Raw genomic sequence first — 27367 nt, forward strand, 5'->3', positions numbered from 1 at the left:
GAAAGAAGGAAAATACAATTACTCAGTTACTTCATCAATTTATTACAAAACCATAAGATTGCCCTCAATCTGCACTAAAGACATACTCCCTAAAGCACCACACTGCTACCACTGGACTTGTTGTCTCAACCAAGGCAAAAGTCAGCACAATGCTTGCCATGATGTCTCCATACACATTGTCTTTATCATGCCTATCAACTGCAAAACTATCTCTGTCTCAATCTTGGATTCTCTCCAGACCACAGAAGATGAAGATTTCATCTCTTACATGTCCATACAGTTAATAGGATTTTGATCATACACATCATTTTCCTGCATATGACAAATTACTGTAATTCTGCTTATGTCCAGGTTATTTTTCCTGGAATTTGTGTGCTCAGGCAGATCAGATGGAATGTCTTGAGCCAACTTACCTTCTTATTATTGAAAAATATATGTGTAAATTATGTAGATGCCCAGTGAGTTATTGATGTAAGACAAAAATGTTTTTTTTTGTTGTGTATTAGTGCATATATGATGAAAACAAAATTTCCCCATGACTTATCCTGAACATGAATTTTTTTAACTTAAAAGTACATAAAAGAATGATGATCATCCATAGCCAATGGCTCTGGTATGTTCACAGGTACACAAACCTGAACTAAATGCAACTCAAAATTAGTATTGCATTCTGCGCACTCCAAAATCAGGTCTGGGAACAAAAAGATTACCATTTTATTCAATCATCATACAAAAATGTGTCAAGTTAGATGACATTTACACTGAAAACCTTTGTGAGTATAATTTCCAGTGACCAAAACGTAGCTGTGTGAAATGCATTTGAATCAAATATAAAATATTTATATATTTTTAAAAAAAATTCTGCATTGGAAGAGTGAGGTATCTGTTTTCTTTTTTACTTTAATGATTAGGAAACAAGGGAGATAAGTATAGCCTTGTTTGTGATGTGTTGCTGATCTTGATTGGAGGCTAACTGGAAATGGCCTTTGATGAGATCTCTACTCCTGAGCTGGAGAAATTTAGAGAACTCCTGATTAGGTCTATTTGCTGAGTGCGGGTATGTGAAGAGAGTGAGCCTGAAGCACAAACAGCTTTTCTCATATGTTTTCAAATAAGGAAGAATTTAAAGAGTGCTACTTTTTACATTTTAGGTTTGATTGTGCAATACAAGAAGAATTCAGGACTTCAGTGGTGTAATATCACCGCTTGAAAGGTCAGATCCGACAAGGATGATGGAGTCTTTTCATGCCACTGCAACAGCAAGCTTGATTTGATTCTGCTCGGTCGGTGAGCACACAAAGGCCCTGTAGCATTTCTGTGTGACAAGCAAGTGTGCGCCCTCCTGCTGGAGTCGTGACTGGAGACAATGCTTCCTCTCTCTTTACATACACATGTGCGTGCGTGCTGCAGAGCTATTTTTAATCCACTGCATCACATTAGCCTTATTAGCACCTATGTTCCTACGCTCTTTCTGTCTAATCTTTACATATCATGTCTTCAAACACTTGGCTTGGGATAGATTGATGATCTAGAAGTGCATTATTTACAACTGTTTAATGGATTTTTGTGATGTATGTGTTGTACTCTGTCTTCCTTCCTATGTAATATCACATTTGTAAAGATGCCAAACAGTATTTTAGTGATAAAATGTGTACACCTTTTTTCCTGTTAAATGAATAGTGATTTTACCTTGGTTTCCTATGAGCCCGGATGTAGCTTAAAAGCAGTAGCTTTAAAGGTAAGATTTCAATGTTCGGTATAATTACTGCGTGGACAGATCAGATGTCATAGTGGCTCAAAAGTTTTTGTCTGGCTACGGTATCATCACCATCCCCACAACGATGAAGAACAATTTCCATGAATGATGTTGCAGCCATGACAAACAGTTGAGATCTGTGATAATTTACTTTTTTGATTCATGACTGCCTTTACTTACTTTCATACAATATCTGAGCTGTCTTGAGTATAATACTTAGAAAACCACAACTCAGTTGGAATAATTAAACAAGAGTAATGTTTATGGGCACAAACAAATTCTTCTGTCATGGAAAAGGTTCTTTCTTAGTAGTAGTCATATTGTGGACACTTTCTGTTTAATTCTAGTAGACATCAGGTTTAAATTTGATCTTGTGCCTTCTAGGAAGGTTCTAGGAACATTAAAAGGTTGCCTTATTGGATTTAGGTTAGCACTGGGAGCTAACCAATGCCGCTTTTCAGTTTTATTATATGAGTTTTATTAGATGAGTCTCTATCTCACTAATCTGGCCAGACATGCCACTGGCAAATTTAAAGGGCTGTCAGTGAAGGATTATATTAAAGGAAAAACTGTTCTTACTTTCTCACTATTAATTTATTCCTATTGTATGGCTGCATATGTGCATATATTTAAGGCATGAAAGATACTGGCACAACAAACAAATTAAACAATGAGTTCAGAAATATGTGTATTCAATTCTTCCTATATCTGCTCTGAACCAGAGTAATTTAAATATAAATGCATATTCTGCACTTTCTCTAGTATCTGCACATTGCAGCTCTGAATTGTTCGGTTAATACCTAAAAGACTATCTCATTACCAATAAAGTAAACTGTAGTGATATGGGATGTAGCAAATGCACATCTCACTGTGTCATTAATGTCATGGTTCATTAAGCGTTTGCCTTTGAGTGCACACATAACAGGGAATGGGCACTATAGCTAATAGCTGCAACCATGGAAACTGACGTCTCTGGTTCATTTTTTATGGAAAATGTTCAGTAAGATTTAAGAAATTGCAATTGAAAATATTTTGGAAGTTAACATGGTTGGTTCTCTGTAGTGTAGAAAGAAAACCTTCCAAGTATGTTTGAGACTCTTTTTGAATTATGCCAAGTTTTTTGTTTTTTTATTTTTCTTGGTTTCTTTTTTATAGTGAACGTTTGCTCTGGATGCAAAACTAACCGAAATCCCAGTTCTCATCGTGGAGAAAAACATAGTTAAACAAACACTTTAGGAGAGATTCTTTTCGTTGGTGCTATTTTTTAAATTATTTTTGAAAGAGGAACAATAATAAGAATAACAACCTCAGCATTTATGGTTTTGAGTGCTGCTGTAAAACATTTTGTATTCAATTTAACAATTATATTGTTGGCAAGTCAGTATGAAATATACTGAAATGTTACATTACACAAAGCAGATTTTGTGCTTCTAAAGCAGTACAATATTTGCTGGTATAAATTTGGAGGAATTCCACAAAGAATTAAGTTCTACTCATATACACTTGCTCGCCTCTGTACTGTGTTTGTGATTAATTTTAATTTTATAGTCATTAACTGGACTTAAAAAATACTGGATAGAATTCAAGTTGAGACCTGTGGATTCTCAAAAAACAGAGTTTTCATTAAAATGTCCAAAAACATCTAGTGCTACAATTTATATGCTAGTTTCCCCTTTACGTGTTTTGTTTGTTTAATCTCTGCAAGCCCTTTAAAACAGTCAGAAGAGTATTTACAATGTATTTAAACTAATAACAATGGACAATATGCACTAATAACATTGTCCATTCAGAATATTGCATGCAGTATATCACTGTGGAATGCGAGACATATATTTACTAAGTAAAGAAAACATTTTAATTTTAAGAGAGAAGCCAAAGATCTTAATGCTCAATACAGCCAAAAACAATTCAAATGTTGTAATGTGTTGTGACATTCGTGAAACTGTTCTTGTCAACACTGGGAGAAAAAATAAATAAAACCGAAGCTTAATATTCCTTTTTTATTTTTCTTGAATGTTTACGAGTTTGTTTGTAATGTTTGTTAATAATTTCAATTTTCCGTTTCTAGCGTTGTTGTCTCATTGGGGACATTTGTTTTACAGCACACTCCCAACAACACAATGACAGACATAATTTTACCAACCAAGAAGTCAGTGCAACATTGTTACAGCAAGATAAGAGAGGAGATAGTTACGATACATTGTTTCAAAGAGATATTGCAGTGGGGATGAAAGATTTCCAGTGTCTGTTAGTATTACACCTGGGGACACAGAAATATCTCCCAACTTGCAGTGGAGGGGGTGAGAGACACAATCAGATAATAGTTGAATAATACTTGAGAACTAATGTAGATGTACACAAGGTGGTGCAATTGAAAGTTCAGTACAAACAGCTGTCAGCAATATTCTTAGTGAATTCAGAAATTCTGTAGAGCTACTGTAACTAACCCCTAACCCTAATTCCAAAGTTAAATATTTCATGAACTAAACTTTATCCCTAATGTCTTTAAAGGCTCTACTCATTTTTTTGTTTTGTTTGTAGAATAGGTGATTTAGCACAATAAACTTTTCTCCGTGTCTTTGGGAGAACCATTAGAAAACTCAGGAATTTGCATGGAGAATCTGCAAACTCCACAAAAAACATATCCAGTCTAAATCAAATCCAGGGTCCTATAGCAATGAAGCAGCACTGCTTCATTACAGTGACACTCCTAAACCTATATCCTAACCCAACCCTTGCTCAAACCTAGAACATGAGACTGCATGGGATATTGTGAGTAGCATTCACAATTTTGCATGTCCAGTTTCAAGCAAATTTCATACACGTCATTTGTTTATTAAATTCACAGATTTTTAAATATTTTATGTGTTGTTCTCTTAGCCTAAGCTTCAGGTCATTTTATTTTTTCTTCTATTAATTGATAATTCTTTAAATTAAATGAAACAACATAATTGCTCAGTTTTTAAAGCTCAAAATAGCAGCAGTTACTGCCAACACAATAGATTTCCCATAAATGAATGCTGAAATGTGTAAGAAAAGCTTTGGAATGCAAAAAAGTTCACATGAGTGTAGGCATTCTCATAGAGAAATCATAAAAAACTTTTTATTAAAATGTTATTCTCTTCTTCCAAGTTGTTGGCTTTGCCCCACATTGTTAAAATTGAAACCCCTTTATGTTCTGGGAGCACTTCTGCAGCTTTCATTGGTACACTGAATTCAGAACAGCAACTTCTGTGCTCCTAAGCAGGTCTGCCTCTAAATATAAAGGAAAGGCATAAACTTGATTGTGTTGTGTGTGTGGTGTCCCAGGTTGAGGATCTGTACTCTTAGATTGTGTCTTGAAATCAAGTTTTGATTTGAGTTACTTGAGCTCCTGAGACTGATTGTGGTGACTTAAGCAATGGGAACTTTTCTGGTTAGGTTCCTGCTTAATTATGTTTGACATTCTCAGTGCTCTTATTCAATGTTTTTAAATCATTTAGCATTTTGCTTTTACACGTAGCTGGAGCCAGAGTCAAAATCCAGTTGTTCAAGTCTTGAGTCATTTCCGAAAACTCAGGCCCTAGTCTAGACCTTCAAGGTCCCATGTCGGAGATGAGTTCTTTTGGAATTGAAGTCAAGTGGAGTCTGAATCACAGCAATCTTTAGCCATATCTGAATGTAATCCAGTGAATGATGTTTGATATATTGGGTGTAAAGAAATAGATGTATTAAAGTAATTACAGATTAATGTATTAATTTGATCATCAATATTATAGCTCAATATCATGTTTTAACCGAATGTTGCATCTGAGAATATGAGAGGCATTCATGAAATTGGTGCTGGTGACATTAGGAATGGCTGAAGAACATAATCCTAAGAGGAACTGATATCAATTTGTTCAGGGTAAATTGTTTGCATGAGCTATTTGATGATCTAGTAGATGTTTTATGATCAACTTTGCTGTAGGCACAGGAGTTAACGTTTCTTCAAGGAAATGTTAATACATTTTAATACAAAAGGGTCTTGATAGACTTACTGTATAGCTACCTGGAAACCTTCCAAGACAGCGGGTGCAGGTGAGTTTGGATCCACCTTGCCATTGCATCAGGAAAGTATTTCATTGCACATGGACTCATAACCCAGAAGCATACAATTAATGTGGTGAATAGTTTTTTGGAATATACGGGCTGATGGAAAATTTACAAAGATGTTGCAGTCCTAGTATTATCATTAATTTATAATTAAATAATTAAATTCTTAATGTATGAGTTTCTTTTACTGTGATAATGAGCAAAAGTATTAATGGAAAATGGTAATCACTTAACTTTGAACGTTTTGTGATATTTAGAAATACCAACAAATTCAATATTGTTTTGATAATATTTATTATCAGTAATAATGACAGTAGTAGCAGCTTCAAATTATTTGTTGTTATTAATAAATGACTTAGCTTTGAACATGTTGTGATATTTAGAAATATAAAAAATGTCAATATAGTGTCCATAATATTTGCTATTTTAGTTTTTCAAAGAAATGTTTATTTGTTAAAAGAAAACTCATGGCGACAGCTGGGTTCGAACGCCGGACCTCAGGCTTATAAGGCACACACTTAATCCATCACGTGGAAAGGAGTGAAACTGAAGCACACATATCCATAGAAAGTGTATTATACTACTATTTAAGCTACAGTACATTACAGTGTATTAACATGCTGTAATACACAGTTTAAATTTAAAAGTCTAAAGAGTATACAACTTAAATTCTTAATTGGAAAAAGATTGTCCTTCAGCAGTGACCAGGATTTGAAACTGGGTGTTTTCTGGCGACAGCTCAAATGCTGTACATGAGAGGTTAAGCTTTATTAGCTCCACCTGGCGGTGATTCCGGATACTATTATCATAACTGCGGTATTATACGGTATGACGCGATATGACGCGTTTTGATGCGACACACCCACTGCGTTTTACTGCAGAGTACTCCACTCGTTTTGAATGGCTGGATCTGTATACGAGAGGTGCCTAACAGCAGGCATTGTTTGTCAGGAGCTGCATTGTATAGCAGATCAGGTGGACTAATAAAATGCTTCGTCACTTGAAATTAATGAGAGTTTAAGAGATGTCCTTTCTTTCAAAGTATTGCTGCCTAACAACTCGGAAACACAGATAAGAAAATGGGCAAGATTTGAGGCATGGTTAAAAATAACAACAATTGCAACAATTTCCATTGCTTCAAACTCTTATGTAACCTACAGTAATCAATTAGCATAACTTTCCCAGTGCCCTGACTGACTATCACAAAATACAAAATGTTATGTATTTGGAACTACATTGTACCTATCTGAGACTGAAATCATTGACCCCAGATTGCCTTGCTAAGCAATTCATCCTTCTTGGAAGGTTGGAGTGCCAGCAGATTACCTCTAGAGATGCGCACCTGGGAAACACTGTTTCACAACTTCTTCACCAACACATCTAGAGGTAAACATAGCAACCTGAGTTAGATCATCCATATCTTTTCACATTCATTGTTCCAAGGCTGAAGCAGCATGTTGGTGGTCTTCCAGAACACTTCCTTGAAAACATTTGGCTTGAAAGTTTGCTCCTGGTCAAAATTCAGCTTCTCCAGCAACTCAGGTCCCAAGCATAGTCACCCAAAATCCTAAATTATCTGAAAACTCCCAACTATCTTCAGCAGTTGTGGTCTCTGGTCTGTTTTACTTCAAAATTGTTCGGTATCGTCCCAGTCACTTCATAAGTGTAACAATACTATTGGACTGAGTTCATTTTCCAAATGCTTTTCAAGTTCTTTTTCTTCATAACCTGTGAGCCAATGGAAACTTGACACATATCAAAAATCATATATCATCTTAAATTATGGTGATATATTTTATACCAAAATTATTGCACTGAATATATCAGAAAACTACTCCAAGTATAAACTACTTTATGTAAAAGCTTTTAAGCCAATTAAAACCACTGTTGGTGTTTATCATTGTGGGGTTAATGCAATTAAAATATTGTAAAATGGTATACCTGTGTAAACAAAGATGACCATGTGAATGCTGTTTCAAATTATTTCTGTTGAATAACAGTCTAAGCCGCATTTTGCAGGCATTATCTATGTACAGTATTGGACATTGCCAAAATGTGTCTCTAATTAACAAATGCAGTGAAATTAATCAAAACAAACTTTAAACTGATGCTTCTGAAATAACTATATACTGTACCTCCAAGCTTCATCATTTACAAAAGTTGATATTGTAATGTAAATAGGGAAAACATAATCCTTGATAACAACTCCAATACTTGTACCTTAGTGTGATATTGACTGCTATAAGCACAGTTAGTTCTTTACATTTTTGTGGCCTCTGGTGCTTATTATTAGAATGAAACATAGTAGTCTTTCAAACAATATAAATAGACATTTCTTCTCCAGGCAGCATTCTTGAAGCAAAAGTCTTATTAGGTTGTTTGATTTCTCTGAGCAGAATTGTTTCTTAATTTTGGCTGGTTAATATCAGTCCAGTTAAGATAGTACTATAGCAGTTATTCACCAGCTGAATATTCCAGTATGTTTTTGTAAGGGTTCAGTTAATGTCCTTGACTATTAGCAGGGACTAGTTTTTACTAAACAAGTTAACTACAAATTAAAGATCCTTCATTTTCTGAAGCCAAGTAGAAAAACATGAATTAGATGACAGTGAAGATAAAAAAGTTCTTTATAACTAACATCCTTTCCATACAGACTTGCCTACCACATTACTTTGCTGTAATTTTATATAACTTGATTGTGCATCATGACTTATTAATGAAGATGTAGATAATTTTTAGACATTATATCTTTGTAAATAGCATTGGTTCTATATGAGTCCTGTTTACATTGAATCCTAGCTTTGGATTTTGTAGTCAGTAGCATGTTCAGAATGATTCACACAATGCACAATAAACAAAACTGCAGAATCACCTTTTTAAGTTCCTTGTTATGTCATCTCTTTTCATTCATTTCTGGGACATTGCATGACATTTTATGCAAGCAAAGGTCTTTCAAAACTGCCATTGAAAAACACAGGTATTTTTAGTCTGTTTCATCTAATGGAATTGCATATTTTACCTTGCTGTACGGTATGTTTCAAGGACAAATGCAGTTCATGAAAAGACAACTTTCACTCCCTGAAAACATTAAACTAACTCTGAAAGACCCAAGGCAAAGCTCTTCTCTCTTGTTTACTGTATTACTGTCACGCAGATCTATTTAAAATGTTGTTCAGTTGAACATTAGTAAATCTAACAGAAACTTTACACATTTCTTATTCTCAGTGTTTCAATTCTACACTTCTTGTAGATAGCAATTATATCTATCTACATTTTCCTTGGCTTCCATTTACAATATTATGGAATGAGATCATGTATTTACTAATGAAATAGTACAAAACTTTCCAATAAGACAATAAGACATTTAAGCAAATTGAAAGGACATAGCTGTAAACTTGATAAATGTAAGGTCCTTCGTGACCTTAGGCATCAGTGTATTCATGTTTTGAGTAAATTAATATACATTGTGGAGGTACATATTCTGATGTTATTGAAATGCAAGGATGTGATTTTATACTGTTGGTAAGGTCAATATTGATCACAGTGAACGTCAAAGTTAAAAATAAAAATGCATAAAAATCAGTTATGACTAAAAAGCAAAAAAGGAAATGTGTAAAAGCTGTATCTTAAAGGAGAGGTATAAAATTGAAATATAGAAGAAAATTAATTCATCAAAAGTGTTATCTGCACAGTAGGCCCACAGTCTCTTGTGGGTTTTGTTTAACTCTTGGTTGATGGTTATACTGTATAGTGTGGCCTAAGTTTCTGGGAATTGGATAGCTTTATACTATGCAAGCCATGGTCTCAGAGGTCAGTAGACTTTTATGTTGTACCATGATTCAGGTGTCTCTTGTAAATCATTAGCTGCAATGACCCATTTACATTGGAAACGTTTGTCTCATGTGTGATTTTAACCCAAAATCTCAGTCATCTGACTCTGCACAGTGCACAAAGGCTGGCAAATACTGGTCATGTGACTGAACACTTTTGAAGTGCCTTCCAAGCTTCAGATGATTACTTTACTGTTACAAACTACCTACTACTGGAGGAATATTTTCTCCCTCTAAATTTCTTATCCACAATCCACAGCAACCTCAGACAGACAGACATCAGCCCCAGTGATCCAAGTCATAGCACCAACTACACAAGTAGGAATAATTTTTACAGTAAGACTAATATCCCAGCTGTGAGTAAAACTATTTACCAGATATGGGTACTCCTCTTTTCGTGATGGGATTCAATCAGAACAGAATATGGACAATAATAGGCTTTAGAACTACAAAACCACTCCTCACACAGTGGAGAATTCTGCTACTGCAAAAGGCCTGGTTTCCTGCCACAGGAAATTTCAATACTATCCAGATTTCTGATGAATGATGTCATCTTCTATAATAGGTTTGATACCAAATGAGCCCTCTTACATTCTTCTCCTCTAAATCCATCCTTCTCCTCGGCAACCTCAGAAACTGAGAGAAATTAGTATTTGTTATCTGAGTCATGCCACCAATGTGATTTGTGTGGGCAACTTTGGCTTCAGAACCTCACAACACCATACACCAAAGAGCAAAGTACTCCTGAATGTGTCAGCCTGAAGTTTGTTACAGTGAAATGTACAGAATCCCCTGGATTTGGTCTAACCTTCTGATGAGGTACAGGTTTGTCTTGTTGAGTTTACATTGTCCTAAACATTTTAAAAGTGCCTAGGACAAATGAAGGTAGAAAACAATTAGATAAAAAAAATCAGTTTATTTTTGTCCAATGAAGCAATTCAAAACATTTTTATTTAATCTGACCTAAAGTAAAAAAAAAAATAACGAATAAAGAATCAGAAATCATTTTCTCACAGTAGCACAGCTACACTATGTTTTGTTCACATTTGAGTGCCTTTAAGATGTTACATTTCTGTATTGTACGAATAAGGGGCAAAGATGGGAATCATCACTTCTCCTGAATGGCTTGTAATTACATTAAATAAGCATCTTCAGAATATTCATTTTATTCAGTATTTGTCTGACTTTTCTAAAAGCTGCTGAGTGTGTTGTGCAATTGAATGAACTGAAAATTGGTAATACTGTACAGTGTATATGCTGTTAAATACATGGTTGGAATTATTTTCTGCATGTAGCTAAAGCAAAAATAAAAAAAAAATAAAAAATGTTGCAGGTCATCTAGAATTGGTAACATTCCATTCATTTCATTCACCAATGTTCATGTCTTGGTGGGAGAAAAAATAAATAGGACTCAATTTTAAGGAGTAATGTACAGTACCTGCACCAGACCGACAATTTATACACTGGAACATGTACAATAAAAAAATGAATATATTCAATGACCAACTAGGATTATTCTGCCGTTATATATATACTGTTTGTGTCTGATGTATTTACCAAGTCTACTTACATTAGCACTAATTCATACAGCTGGGCATCTTACTGGAACAATTTGAGTGAAGTAGGTTGCTCAAGGGCAAAACGGTACTGTCTCATTTTGGATTTCAGTAACTGCATTCCTTGTTTTGAAGTAATTATAAGGCAAAAAAGTCAGGCAGATATAAAGCAAGAATGTACAATATCAGTTCACTTCTCACTTTTGCTTGACTTTTGAATTTTTCAACTATATTACTGAACATGCTGAAAATCATAGTGTCTCTTGTTTTCTCTAAAACCTCTGAACCATTTAATTTGTGAATCATTTTGTAAAAGAAAAAGTTAATTTAGTCTTCTTGTGGTTTATTTCTTCTTAGAGAGTGTTCGTCAGTCAGTTGTGTCATTCATAAAATATCAGATATCTCAAATGACATTTTTATGTTTGCTATTTGGTGGTCTTTTTAAAGCAGTTTATTTTTTCTACTTATGTATGTGTTGTGAAAACATACCCATGGATTTTTCAGGAACATTTCCAGCATTATATCAAATTTCTCACGTGACAGACATTTGCTTGGCAATTTTTTTTTAATTGCACCACTGAGCCACATTAGTGTAGTCTGAAGCATGTTTTTTAGTGTCATTACAAGTCAAAAGAAAAATAAAAAGTGGGGAGTATAATACCTGCTGATATGTAATTCCTACAACTGTTATCTCAGGAAATCTGCACTTAAATGGCAGGATCATTCACAATAATTGCCAAACCATTTCTATTTTATGCAACAGACCTGCAGTGTGGCTGCTGACAGGGAAATTGTAAATTAAATTTGTGACCTTGAATTTAACTTAGCGCCATACCCAAAATTGTCTTTCTTATTTTCTAATTTGGTACTGGGCTTTGACACAGCAAGTCATGTTAAAAGTATCATCTAACATCTAACAAAACATTAATTTTCAACAATTATATAGTTTTATATATTTTATATGGTATTTTTTATAGTTCATCAAAATATTCTAAGAACTCTTCCTTTGATGTATACAGTATGTACACACCCGGAGAAGGAACTGGACAATTTAAAATTATAGTACTGTAAGTATAAATCTAAATGAGAACTTCTATTCAGCTGTTAAAATGAATTATAATCTTAAAATAATTTGCTTCATACAAATGCCTGTGTTTATACGTTGTCATTGATAACGAAAAGAAAAATAGAAAAATCAGCAAAAAGCACCGGAAACATCTAGAGAGCTCTCATGCCATAGTTTTCTAGTATTTGTCTTTATTTGACAGTTTGACAAAGCCACAGACAAGAAACTTAAATAGAAATGCTTTCTGAAAAAAAAATAAAAATGGATTTTTCTAGCATTGCTGTCACAAGCACAACATTTTTAAAATGTTCTCGATAACAATGACATTGTTTAATGGAAAGGTGTATTTGTATCCTGCTCTAAGAAGAAACAAGAAGAAGAGAAGAAAGTTGCACATTTGAAGTAAACAGAATGTTGTTTTTTCTTGTTGTTGTAGTAGATTCACTCAAGGATTGGAGGGACTTCAATACATCTCTAAAGAAAGTTGTCTGAAAGAGTTTTGTTATGCAAATACAGCAATCAGAGCTTTGCAGCACATCTAAAAAATGTGTGATCTTTTAGCTAGCCAGTTAGGAATTTGGTTGTCTTCTGTGTGTTGAATTCAGCTGTCATTAAACACTTGCCATCTTTTGTGCCTGCTGCCTGTTTTATAGTGTGCTGGAGCTCACGTGATTCTTTTGCTAAGAGCTCAGGGGGAAAACCAGTGGATTACAATCTAATTTTTAGACTGTCTAGTTTGGGAAAAGGGGATTCTTGCAGGACTGCACTTGGTAACTTGCTTCACTTCTGAGGATCAACTTAATCTGAGCATTTTACTCTTATTTATTCTGAGCCCTTCACTAGATCAAAGCATTATGCAGGTCAGTACCCTGTTTTCTCATTTCTAAGATCACCTTTTCTTCCTTCACCTTGTCAGAAGATGTTAGTTAGGCTCTGGGTCACAACTAACATCTTTCTCAGTTACTTATCAGACCTGACCATTCAGAATTCAGAATTATTATTATGGTAATTCCAGTCTTTATTTCTTGGGGTTCTACAGGGTGTGCAATTATAGGGAAGGAGATTGTAAGTGCAGTCATATGTTTGGTAAAAGGTTGAGCTCTTCCAAAATAATAAAGGCTAAAATACTTTCACCCTGTTGAAATAATTAACTTATTATACTGTAGGATACTGACAGTTAAGGGTGATTTTTGACCACACTGTAACCCTGGCAAAGCTGAAAAAAGCCTATGTCTTCTATTTCACTGTCTCTCCTGGGGAAGCAGTAATTTCCTTACAGTATATCCTTTCGTACTATGAATATTTCAGAAAGATTTTGTTTTACCTGAGCTGTAGATCAGAATGTTTTACAAGGTCAGTTTTAGTAATCGTAGAGTACAAGAATAAAGTAAAAGGAATAATGGTTAAAAATTTGGCAATATACATACATGATTTGTACATTTGTACATTTATATTATATTGAGGTGGTCTTACATATGTTTTGTTTTAACAACTGTATTTTTTGTAGTTTTACTTACAAAAGACGTACTTTAGGAATGGTAGGCTTAAGCTGTAAACTATGTCTCTTTGGCAGTTATAACCAATGTATCCCAATGATGACAGTTCATTGATTATCAATGAGGTTTTGTGATAGTATAAAGTTTGCTTCTAAATGCTCCTTAATAAATTATACTGTCTTACCAATTCTGTTACATTGGCAGCTTTGGTTTATGTTAACAGAACTGCTTTAAAAATATTGGTTTTCTTTTTCTATTTATTTAACCACTCTGTATTCAGCTGTTGACCTTTTAAAGTAAGCAGACTCTATTCTTTCATGTAATTAAAAATACACAAAAATAAAAACAGGATCATTCAAATTTAGACTTTATAAATAAATAGGGAATGAGCAGGCTGACTCAAATGTCATGCTTTCAGTTGATTAAAGTGAATAAAGAGGGGGAAGGAGGGCAATAGTGGCTTTTATTTTACTGCATGCTGCAGCAATGCCTGCTCTTCCAGTTCGGTGATGCTGAGGTTTACAAGGCCTTGAACTGAGCTGGAAATGTGTTGCTAAAGAGCGAAACAGAGTGTGGTTTCTCTTGTTGTTTAAGACAATTACTTGATGCAGTCTTGGTCAAGAAACCATCCCATCAACCATCGTCATAGTAACCCTCATTGGTCAGGACCTCAGGCGAGTATGCTACAGGGTTATCTCTAAGTACACAAGTTGTGAATGCACACAAAAGACACCAAAGAAGTTCTCAGCACTAGAATAGAAAGCAAAACACCAGATATGAGGAGAATAGGGCTGACTCCTGCAGGCCAGATATTTTTTAAACGAAGTTGATGTCAGCCTTCATTTGTGATTCCTGTTTATAAGGCCTTGAGCTCTCCTTTCTGCCTTTGTTTTTTTCACGTTTCCTTGTTTTGAACAAAATGCACCGTTTTTGAATATTCTGTAAGCTCTGTTATATACTGTGTGTTTTGCATGTTTTTACTGATGATTTCATCCATTATATTTTAGGGAATGCTATGATTAACAAAAGAAATCGATCAAAACTATGCACTATGATTTTTTTTGCCATGAGTCACTTTATTTTTAAAAAGTTAGATACAGTATATTTTGAACCATGGAACATTATGACCAATTGTTTGTGCTGTACTGAGCAGCATGATGCAAAGGAATTTTGAGTTAAGGGTGGTTGTGCATGGAGTCACAGATGTATAAACAGACCAACCTTAAGGAGACTATGTAGTTAATTGTTCTACAATTGTTCTACAATATGCAGTATATAATTGATCAAATTGGTCCCTTCTTTAGTCTAAGCAGAGATCAGTGGTTGGAGCATCCAGGATGACATCAGATAGGACAGTCTGGAAGCATTTTCTGGTTCACTGTTGTAAGCTTAATAGCTGGCAGTCAGTAATGAAAATGACAATGATGGTTATGATGATGATGTGAGTGCTCTAACTCTCCTGTTTTTAATAAAATGTTTTCTGCCTTAACAAAGTAAAGGGAAAAATACACATACCATTTTACTATGACAATTTTAGGTACAGTAGATTTAAATACTGCTGGATATTAAACTAGACAGAAGCTTGGTGACTTTAGCATGTTATAGAAAACAGTCATCTTATTGATTAGAACTTGCAATTTCCAATTCTGATTTTTATTTATTAAGGTCGTGGCATCTGCATTTTATAAATGGAAGAAATGTGACTGTTGTTTCCTTGACCTCTACACACAAATTAACCGTTGATTTACTTGGAATAAATAATTCTGCATCCATTTCAATTAGCAAGGCTTCTATTAGGGCAAAGGGACTGATAGTGCTTTTCTGAACAAGTAGTGAATGGGAACCATGGTAACACAAGAACTCCACTAATCTCAATAAACCTCACAGGCTGTATTGTGTTGTGAATGCGGTAACAGTGCCTTTGCTTTCATTGAGCTCAAAACCCTCATCAATGGAATATATGAATCACAAAAAGATGAAATGATGGTAATTACTTTTATTTTGCTCCAAAAATGAATTTTGGAGAACATTTATTAAATGGAAACCTTTGATTCACAGGCTATAGCTGCACATACTAAAACTAAGACAGCAATATACTAAACAATGTACATAGAATCTCTTTAGTTTAAATCATCAGAAAGAAAAACATTTTAGGAATTTTGTGCAGAAGTATTATTCCTTGCCTCCCTTCAACACTCTTACTCTTGGTGTTTCTGCATTCGCTATCTGTAAATAATGAGTTGCAGTTTTATTTTAATTGGAATGTGTGAATATTAGCTTCTCTACACTACGCGCAAAAAAATGAATGAAGCCTGTGCCAGTTGATTCTTAATCAAAGCCAGTATGGAGATCTTTCCATTATTTCTGCTCAGTGAGAAGTCAAAATTCTCTTTACATTATGACTGAAAATTTGGCTGCAGTTTAAGGGTGGTCTGAAATGTAATATATACTGTAGGCTTACTTTATGCATGGTCATTTTTCCCATTATCAAAATAATTTCTGGCAACAAAAAAACTTAAAATACTGCATTACTATTATATCTTGTATGTACCAAAATGTTAAAAGGTAGTAATTCAGAAGAAGACTGATAATTCCTGGTAATGCAGTGTACTGTATGTGCTTCTAAATGTGCATTGTTAATGTGACCATCTAATTTGCTGTTCTTCTGAATGTCACAAAGATGTATTGTTCTGAGGTTTCCCCCAGTAACACTATTACTATAGAATCATCGCTGCCAAGGGAACTGTTCTTTCACTCATTTTGAGAGAAATGAAACAATGAGTAGATTCGGAAAAAGTACTTTTCTGAGGAATAAAATGAATGCAGTTCACTGATTCACTGTTTTTTACTCCCTTCCGCCATAAAATTTGATAATGTACCCATCACCAAACTCTCGACTGATACTACTTCACAATCCTTGATGATTTCAGCCAAGTGATAAATATTTAATGACAATTAAATGTACCAATTAAAACAATTTGATCCCAATGTAGTGTGCTGTGCATGCTGTTGTCCCACATGCATTGGCCTTGATAAGCAGGGGGAGAAGTTCATTGAGTACTGCTTCGATATAGAATCACAAGATGCAGTGTTCATTTAAGACAGTTTATACATTTTTGTACTTTATTTGCAGCCTTGCCATCCTGGACATAATTGCTATGTCCCAAGATGCTGTTAACACCAAACCCATAAAATCCAAAAAACCCTTAAGTAACAAAGGGACACATTTTCGTATCATATTTACTGCACAATACTGTACATGTGAACACTTCTCATGCAAATTTATTCAAAACCTATATTGAATGTAAGATTTAATCTGGCCAGCACTGGAATGTATTGTGTTTAAAACCTGGGACAAGATAACCTTCCTCTATTTAGTTCAAGAGGAAATGTATACAGTATATCTCAAATCAATGTAATAAAACGGGATATTTTAACAAATTGGGTTAAAAAAAACAAAGTAGCATTTACTGAGTGCTGAGTACTGAGAACTGAGTGCTTTATGAATAATGTTCACTTACCTCTTGTATTCCAGTTTTAATAACAGGTTACATAATAAATGGAAGATAATTTGCATTTTTAAATGAGTTTTTGATACCCAAATATAGTTCATTAATGTTAGAGATGGTCTCTCGTACCATTACCATACGCCTGTATGTTCTACCTGTTCACAGACTCTGTAGCCCAGTTGGTTATTTCCAGAATATGAATGACACATTCACAGCTGTTTGTTCTATCATGAAAGATTTCTTAAATCTTCCAAATATACATGTCCTGCTTGTTCCCTCTGATCTTAACTGTGCTGCCTGTCAGCTACAATACAAACCAGTCGTTTCTTCCTCAGTTAGAAAATCGGTTAACTCAGAACATGTTTTTTTTTCACCAAGTGTCACAGAACTGAGACTTACTGTGACCCTCTCCAGTTCTCTCAGAAGTATTGAACAGCATTGGGCCTAATCTTTTGGTATGGTGTTATGGTTATTAAAATACAATATCTGTGTGCTATATTTCTCAATCAATGATCAATGTTATTTCTATTCAAAGACAAAGGTATCCTTAAAAACAGAAAAATTGCTATTTTTAAACTGGATGGTGGCTGTTTTTGACTACTGTCAGAGTGTTGTTCTAAAGAACTAGATGACAGCTACAATGACAACAAGAATTAGTCTCCTTACAAATGGACAGTTCTTTGAAAACGGCAGAATAAGCACTTGCTACTGATAGCTGTGCTGATGAAAAGGTCCTTAGAAAGGTAGATTTCTGTATAGGCTACATTGTAAGGATTTTAGACCTAATGCTTGTTGTGAGAAAACCACGTCATGCTGGTATCATTTGACCATAAAAACCTTAGAATATATTTTGCAGTAACTTTAAAAGCATCATATGTGAGGTAACGTGTAGGCATATTATTCTTTAATTACATTTCCTGATCACTGTATTGTCTTCTCATTTTCACATTATGTTCCAGAACACAGAGAGTGGTCCAGTGATTCAAGATTTGACTTTGCTTGTGACGCACTTTGTGTTAGCCTGAGCTTGTTGCTGATCCACCTTGTTCTTTGTCCTTCAGATTAAAAGCAAAACTGAGATCCTTTTCTAAGTGTGTCTGTAGCATTATCGATGCAGTCAGTAGTCACCCCATAGTCTCTCTAAACTGGTTTGAATATAAATGTCCAAAAAATCTATAATATGTTGGTAACCAGTTGCTCAACCAGAATCATAGAATGGGTTGTTCTGTTTGCAGAAGTTCAACCATTATAGTTTTTATTATAATTTATGTTATAAATTTTATATCAAACTAATTTTATTAATAAAGTGAAAGAAAAGCTTACGTAGAAAACTTCAGTTCAGCTTGAATCTGAAGACAAAACAATATTAGTTGTGCACAAGTATTCACCATTAAAAAAAATCGTCTAGACATTTTTTTTTGCCTATTTAAAAAAATGTACATAAACTATTTTATCTTTCTGGGTAACAGTGAAGTTGTTTAGTGTGAGTAAATTTGGGATGTTAAGAAATGAAAAAAGAAGTAGATCAATGGATTAGCCTTTCTGTTTTCTCTGATTATAGAAGAATCAATGCCATATAATTCTTAAAATATTAACACTTTAAGCAGACGATCATCATTTTTATTACAGGGATTTTTTAGGTGAAGATTTTGTGATAAAATGGACAAATGATAATTAATCATAATCATAAAGAGACTCACTCCACTTTAATATCTTACAGATATGTTTTCATATAAACTCTGTTATTCACACTTACAGTAATTGTGAGTTCCAGTTATGTCCTTTTACAAGTTTCTATCTTTTATAATACATGTATATCTTCATTCACATGATATATAACAAATATGATACATTGCATGATCACGAGTACCTCATCATATACTAATTGGTACAGTATAGTTTAGAAATGATCAAGTCATCATCACACAGTATGTACTGTAATAACTGTAATAAAGAACAAAACAGGCAGTAAATCCAACACATCATAATACACATTATGACATTCACTAATGTTTAGCATAAAATATTTGCATCAGTTGCCCTACTGGTGATGTGTGTTGCTTCAGAATGACTGTTGATGCTTGTATCTCACCACTGAAGTACAAGATTGTGAAAGATTTCATATAGTATAATATTAAATATCCTTACTTGCAAATGGTTGGTTTGCACAAATTTGAATTGAACTGAAATTTTAAACAATTTAGAAAAACAAATGTCAATGTGTCTTTAGGTGAAATATTAACACGTTCTTCCAGAAGACTAAAGGTGGTCCATTGGTTGTGAATGGAGCCTTCACCTGACTTTCAGCAGCTGAGCAAGCATTAAAATAGACACCCAAAAAACTCCTGTACAGCTGAGTTACAACATACTCTGTTGCCCTTGCTTGTTTTCTTTATGGATGTACATTTCTCTTAATGGCTGTTTGATTAAATTAAAAAAAATAAATTACATTTGCTGCATACTAGATTTATCTAAAATGACATGTGTCTGTTTTCATTCATATGTATCTTGTAACATTACCCTCCAGAAAGCAATTTAAAAAAATGCTTAAATTATTTTAAATAATTTGGATAATCTGACAAATGAGGAAAAGGTATTTATTGTAATATTATAGAGATAAGTGTATATAAGCCCTTTTTAAAAAAAAAAAGTTTTTTCCTGAGTTTTTCTTCAGGGTCACTAGTAGCTCCAGGGAACATTCTATTCTGTCAAGCTGCAATATTTACTGAGAATCAGGCAATGAGTGAATTTTTAGGGTATCCAAATGTCACAGGTTTTATTTTTAGTTGCTTACCCTCTGTTTCTGAGAATACCTTTCACCCAGTGTGAGAGGAGAATGGGGTGCATAGCAGGGTGTTCTGCCCTGGGCTATGGTGCTTGTAGAAGTTCATCTTTTTGGCACAGCTGGTAATACTGCTGTCCCTCTGCAGCTGAGACCATGTGGTTTGCTTTGGGTAGTGAGAATTCCTTTGGAGGTACAACCATCTGTGCTGCCACAGAGTACTCATTAGCTTGCTGTAGGAGTGCAGTGCTATGTCAAAATCATATACAGTACATGTACAGTTGGGTTATTACTTGGAACACATTAAACAAAATGTTAAACGACAGACACAAGTTGTGCTCTATGTGTCAGGATTGTGCAAAGAGTTTGGGATTCTCCTCACTGAGATGTAGGGTGTAACAATATTTCCCATCTTCCAAAGTCCTCCAGTAATGGATTTTTTTCATACTGTATATTTAGTGTTATACCCAAGCATATTTCCATTTACCTCCTAATGCTACAGAAACCACAAACTAGTTCTAAAATCCAACAACTTGTATAAATTTATTTATATGATGATGATGTTATCCGGTCAGTCGGATCCGACTCTCGGCGATTCTATAGGCCATTTCTCGCCACGCTTTCCGGTCTTGGACTTTCCCTTTCAGCTTTATATACATTTATATATAACAGCTTTGTATCAATTACTAGCTTTTTAATTGCTTGCATGGTTTAATCAGTTTAAGAATAGGTATTATTGGGGTGAAATGAATATCCTGCAAAGACAGAGGAACTGAAAGAACTTTAGTGTTTAACAAAGAGCATTACAACGCAAGTATTCAAAATCCTGGACGGTACTGACCCAGTCAAATGAATAGACTGAAAAAGAAGTGAAACACAGGTGAGAAAAACAAATGGAAATTAAAAGGATGTACATTTAAGACTAAGAACATTAGGTATACCTTCATGTGAAGGATGTGTTGGGAGGGTATAAAGATCCGTATGCTGTTGATGATTCAAAAAGCATAAATTCTAGTTGCACAGTAAATAAAGAATGCCATATTTCCTCTTGACATTATTTTAAATGATTGTTTTCCTTTAGCTCTTCGTGCTAAACTGTGTCCCTGTTTTATTCACTACCAAACAAAGGAATGCTTCTTTGAAGATGTGGCTAATACTCTGTATCAATATTAGGAAGTGTATGACTAGGCTTTGAGATGCTGTGAAACCATGCAGAAATACTTACATTATATGAAGGCTCTTGAACAGACCTTGAAGTCTTTCTTTTTGTTGCATTACTGTCTGTCATGGAGCAAGAGAAATTATTTTAAATGTATCCATCTGGATATAGATATGGCTGAATGATAATTAAATGTTGTTACTCTATTTATGATGCAGTTTTGTATTGGTTTTCTGAAGATTCTTCAGAATTTTCTATATTTATAATACATAGATACTTTGTGTGCTTGAGAGATTTTTAAAGGTTGCATAATCAATAACCGTGCCACATGTATTTATCTTGAAATAAAACAAGGAAAGGCAATATTTTACATACAGTAGATATTTACAAATATGCACCCATAATCACTGGAATATACACTGTGGCTTCACAAGTCAGGCTATTGTGTTTATGTTTTGATGTGTCCTGAGGTTTAATTTTCAGCTCAGTAAAAGTTTAATGTAACTAATTGCTTGGCACTACGGAAAATATTTGAGAATCCTACTGTGCTGCAAGGCACCATCTGAATAGAGAAAATTCCATCCCCTTTCCAATGAAAAAAAAAACTTGCAGTAGTACAATCTTCTTATTCCTTATTTGTGAATTACACTATCATTTACTGAGATTTAATGAGTTTTAATGGCTTTATACATAGTGATTGTGGAACAGTTTTTATATCCTGAGACTTTTTCTTAAATGTAGGTTATTTGAATTGTGAATGAATGCCTGTCCTTTTCTAAAAATTATCTGCACCCAAGGAAGGCTAGGATACTTGTTATTTTCCATTCACTTTAGAAAGTGGTAAAGCATTGCTGATGTAATGTCAAACAGGGGTACCAAATATGCCATAATTTTTAGAACTACTGTGGATATTTGTTGATGAAGTATCACCACTCTAACCTTAACAGCCACTTTATGTTTTATGCTGTTGCTAGGTACTTAATGGTGCTTTTATGTTAAATTAGTTCAGAAGAGTAAACTGAAAAACAGAATAGAGATAAAATCATCTGTTTTTTGGATATCTGTATATTTATGATGATAGATATAAAACATAGGACATGTTAACCCCTTTCTTTGCAAGAGAAATTCATACCATTTTAAGGCAGTATACATTACCAGCAACAGATAAGAACATCTCCATTAGACCCCCTCACTGTTGAGGTGTGATCTGGCTGGGATTTAATTTGATGTCTGATTTATTAATAAAAAAACGTTTGTAGTGGTTTACTGCTCAGTCTAAAGCTTGGAAATGATGTTGCAAATGTCCCACTGCACTTGGAGTGGTTACTGCTTGTGCTGTTGTTAGAAGAGGCAGCAGCTATGAACAGATAAGGGCTGTGAATAAGAGCAGTAGATTAGCATTCCTGGTATATAGAGCAGGTCGGCTCAGTCGTGAGTTTATTTGCATGTTATTGATTGGAGAATCAAGCTGGTAGTTTCAATGGAGCTAAGCTGCTGGTGTCCTTAGACTTATTTTATATTAGCTGTTTACCTGAGCACCTTTTCTTTTCACAAGGGAATCTCTGGTGATAGCAGATTTACCGCTGGTTGGTCTGTTTTTTTCTGAATTGAAAAAAAGGAAAGAAAGCATGCTGCTGAAATCTTCGTGCAACGGACTCCAAGGAAACAGGTGCTCCCAGCTGCCTCCATGCATGAGCATCTCCTCTGCATTGCTGGATTCGCTGGAATACTGGATTATATATCCCTGAATTTTGTGTTGCATGCGATTGCATCTCAGGAGCACTTTCTCTTGATGTTCCTTTAGGACAGAGAACAAGATTGCCCGTTTCGCACAGCGACTGAGTCAGAAGCCGAGAGACCAAAGTCAGAGTGATGCACTAAACAAGGACATTAGACACTTGGCTCTAACAGGTTCTCCTGGTACTTCACAGAGCTTAGACAGGTAAGACATCCTTTCCTTATGAAGAGATATTGTGGTTACTTTAAGGAAGAACTTTAGCAATATTGAGCATTTGCATGCCAACTCTTGCATTCTGTTTTGAGTCGCATGCTGTGAAAATGTCAGTGTCATCCAATTCAAAGAAATAGATTTAAATTGCAAGCAAGAAACAAGTCTAAGAATTCTGTAATATAAATCTTTTAGAATTATTTTAAATGATCTGAAAATGATATTTGCTTAAGCATTTTTAGTTATTAATTACTCAAAAGAGACATCCCTTTTCTTTGTAATCTTAAAGAAGGAGATATCTGAAACATTATCTCTTTTAATAGATTTTGTTTTTGATTGAAGTCACCACTTTAATGTGTGCTGTAAAGTAATTAATTTCAACTCTTGCTATTTTGAGATAATTTTGCTTCTAGTTAAAAAATTCTTTCATTATAATAAAGGGGAACACTCCTGAGCAGAACAAACCTGAGCCAAGCGGAGTGCTCTTAGACATATCTGCCTGTTGGGGTTTAATTTGAATTTCACAGCTGTGGATCTATCTGCCTTCAGTATTAAAGATATTGGACAAAAGGACAAGCAATTTCCTGATTTATCAGAGCAGCTATTACTCTACATCTGTCCATTTCTTCCAAGTGTCTCTGTGTAAGAATATCATTCTCATTAAAGTGAAAACAAATAGCAAAGGCATGCATTTCATTTTTTATTCTTGCTTCTTGCTGTAGAAAGCTGTTATCATCTTTTGTACACTGCTGAGAGCTTACATTGGCTGGGACTGTCAGTGAATATTTAGAACAAGATTCTGCACTTTTTTTAGCAGTTCCCTTTCTCTGCTACACCTTTATAGTGTACCAATTAAAAAAGAGATGCAAACCTTGCAACATGCCTTTCTTGTATCATGTTTTAAGAGCCAGTGTTTATTGCCCGTTCTATAAAGACTTAGTTCTTTGGCTGGAAACTCAACGGAAGTGGTTGGGGGGGGGGCTGTTGGAACACTGGCATACATCTTCAAAGTGTGGAAAATGCAGTATATCTGTAGCTAAACAAAAATGTGACTAAGAATCAGAAAGCATGCTTTTCTGAATGGATTTTTATGTTTTTGTAATCTTAGTCTTTTGTGTTAAAATTGCTCCAATATATCTATAAGGCAATATGTAGTTTTAACACAATGCAAAATATGACTAATAGCTATGGAGCAGACAGTATACAGTAGCTATACTAATACTGTTCTGTATAGCATACTTATATAAGTGCTTTAAGGAGAGCTTATTTGTCATGTAAAACCAACCTATTCTAATCCTAAGTATTAATAACAGCATTATAATATAGTGTGGAAGCCTTTGAAATTTCTCTCTTTTACTTGATTTTTCCTAAGCAATATTTTTAAAACATTCCAGTTAACATGCTTTCACGTTTGATCAATGTTGAAAATGATTTTTCTCATAGGTTAGTTTCCCATTTAAGTTTGTTTTAATCTTTTTTTAATGGACGTAACAGGTGAAATCTGTTATCCTGAAGCTTCTCTGAGGTTGAATGTGCCTCAGGTCAAAAATGTTCTCAATTTCCAGTGCAGCTTTCTCTTCAGTTGTTCGGTAAATGCCAGAATGTTCCTTTGTAATTTCACTTACACAAACCTTGGCAAAATTCTGGATATTTCAAGGATGGAAATAAGGCCACCAATGTGTGTTAACATCATCCATTTCATTTATTGTCAGTTCCAGATTCTTATAAAATGTCAATGAAGCAAACAAATCAATGTTTTTAAATATATTTTAAGGTTTTAATGATAAATGGATTTAGAAAGTTTACTGAATATAAGGTAAAGCACAAAATGTCTTGTACTAACCACTGGCTGATACTCAGGAGTCTGCACATCATAAAATATGAAACATCTCAAACTGTTATGCAACAGGAGGTGTACTTCCATCTCTTTGTGTGCATTCATTCGCCTAATGCAGACTAGAAGAGCTCGGCAGGTATGAGATGTTTCCTGTCATATAACACTGAGCATTTCACTGGAGAAAGGACAATAGAAGAAAAATATGAAATTTTCACCAAAATGGTTTGATGATTTAAATTGAAAAGATTTTGCTCCGTGTGGTTACTACTGCCTACAGAACAAGTTTTTTTGACAGGACTCCATGTGTGGTCCTATTATGGATTCCCCACTTCAGTTTCTTTTTCATAGGAAATGAGGCCGACATAGCAAGATGCTTTGTAGATGAGATTATCCATGTGGTTATTGAACTAACAGCCCATAAAGTAGAATTGTACTGCAGTGGTTTCGTCATTTCATGCTACACAAAATTTATAATTATAAATGTCACAGTATGTGTTCATGGATTAAATAGACCCCTTGAAAGAAAATGTCCAATACCGTAGGTACAGTACTTACAAAGCTTTATTATGTACAATATGTACTGTATACAGTATAATGCTAATTGTCCATTTTCAAATCTAAAAAATAAATATAGGACACACAAACCTTTAACTATAGTATAAATCTATAGTATAAATTATCGTTACTCTATCTTTTCCAGTCTATCAAGATTGTAAGTACAATTCTTAGGATATCTTCACTTTAAAGCAGCAGTAGTAGGCAAAGGTTGCCTGAATTACAACTAGGGAAGATATCAAGAACCACGCTTTTGTTACAATTTAATTACAGCTTAATGTCAGGTTCACTGTGTCCATTTTTATTTGGAATCTCTGATAGCCAGTTTGATGAAATAGCCGACTGTGGGTTGTCACGTAGCATCTTTCAGAACCCTAGGCAGACAGCCCAATCCGGAAGGGAGTGAACAGACACGGGGAGGAGACGAGGAACTGGGCAGGTAGATGAAAAGGGGGGGCGTGACGAAGGTGCTCGGGGGGCGAAGTCCAGGCAAACAAGTCCAAAGGGTGTTCGTAGGGAAATCCGTGGGGAGGCAAATGTCCTCCCCACGGATGGAGCCGGGTGATCAATCCAAGACAAAGACAAGCGAAGTTAAAAGCCGGAACGGGATCTGGCGAAGGGTCGGGGGAATAAAAAAGGTTAACGGGGCCAGGCGCTCCAAGCCCCGGACGCAGATGGTCAGGACGCTGGGGAAAAGGCTTGCCTTCGGACAACCTGGAAAACAGGCAACCTTGTGGCATCCATCTTCCAATACTGAGCCCGGAACAGTGGGAGCGTCTGGCTTTTAAAGGGCAGACTGGAACAGGAGGCAACTCCAGGAGATCGGGTAAAATGCGAAAGAGCCGGAGAGCCCTTAAGGGGGAGGGATTCGAATCGTGACACTGGCACTGTCATGTCACCTTACAAATACTAGAAAACAGAAATAATCAATAATAATTTGAAATAATAATCTTCAAATTTATCGTCACAGTACTATGTGAACCTAGAAATTTAATTGATTGGTTTGAGTTCTATTGTAAAAATCTTTCGGAATCTCCTAGAATTTCTGCCTACGAGCATAAAAAACTAACTTGTTTTTACCTTGTGTTTTGTCACATTAAGTTAAGTTAAAGATACTGAACAGAAACTTAGAATGTTGTTTCTGGAAGATTAAAACAGCTTTTAAAAAGAAAAGGTCATGAAGATTTCAAGGAGGCTTAGACAGTTGGATCACTAGACTGTGAGTGGAGGGTCCCCGTGCAGGGTCACAACATTGCCTATTTTGAATATTGTGTGGATTCAATTAAGATTTTTTGGCCCAGCTAATCAGTTTTCTTGCATGCAGCGACACCATATTCTTGAGTGACTGACATCAGGCAGAGAGGTGCAAGTCCTATATATGGCGCTTCCTCTGCTGTTGTGCACTGTGTGGCATGCAGTGAATGAAATCACAAATGGCTCTGCAGTTAGGTGTGTTGGAGGAGCATGTATACAGTATGTATCTCATTCTCTCCCACTGTGGGAACAAGACTCATTATAGAAGAGCCATGTCTTAAAACAACTGCTGATTCCTAATTGGTAGATGTACAGTCCAATAATATAAAAATATTAAAGGTCAGTTATTTAAAAGTCATACAAACTTGTAAAAAGTATAAATATGTAAGCACTATTTTTCTCTTCAAAGTACTGGTACTCTTCACTCAACTGTGAATTTCCCTGTGTTACTTTTGTATATTTGAGAATATACTTATCCAGCTTGATATTCTGAAGCTGTACGACAAGTGTGAAATGTAAATTTCCAGAAACTAGAATTCTGTTAC

General features: G+C 34.9%; 1 protein-coding gene across 1 annotated transcript in view; it reads left to right on the top strand.

The window, feature by feature from the left end:
- The window catches only part of ankfn1a (ankyrin repeat and fibronectin type III domain containing 1a), a 196805-nt gene that overhangs the window by 113333 nt on the left and 56105 nt on the right, over nucleotides 1-27367 (top strand). The window contains exon 6 of the mRNA XM_088927824.1: nucleotides 23033-23170. Coding sequence (XP_088783950.1) covers nucleotides 23033-23170 — 138 coding nt within the window. The remainder of the gene's footprint in view (nucleotides 1-23032; nucleotides 23171-27367) is intronic.

Source organism: Atractosteus spatula, chromosome 11, assembly GCF_055471065.1.
Source record: "Atractosteus spatula isolate fAtrSpa1 chromosome 11, fAtrSpa1.hap1, whole genome shotgun sequence".
Classification (NCBI taxonomy): domain Eukaryota; kingdom Metazoa; phylum Chordata; class Actinopteri; order Semionotiformes; family Lepisosteidae; genus Atractosteus; species Atractosteus spatula.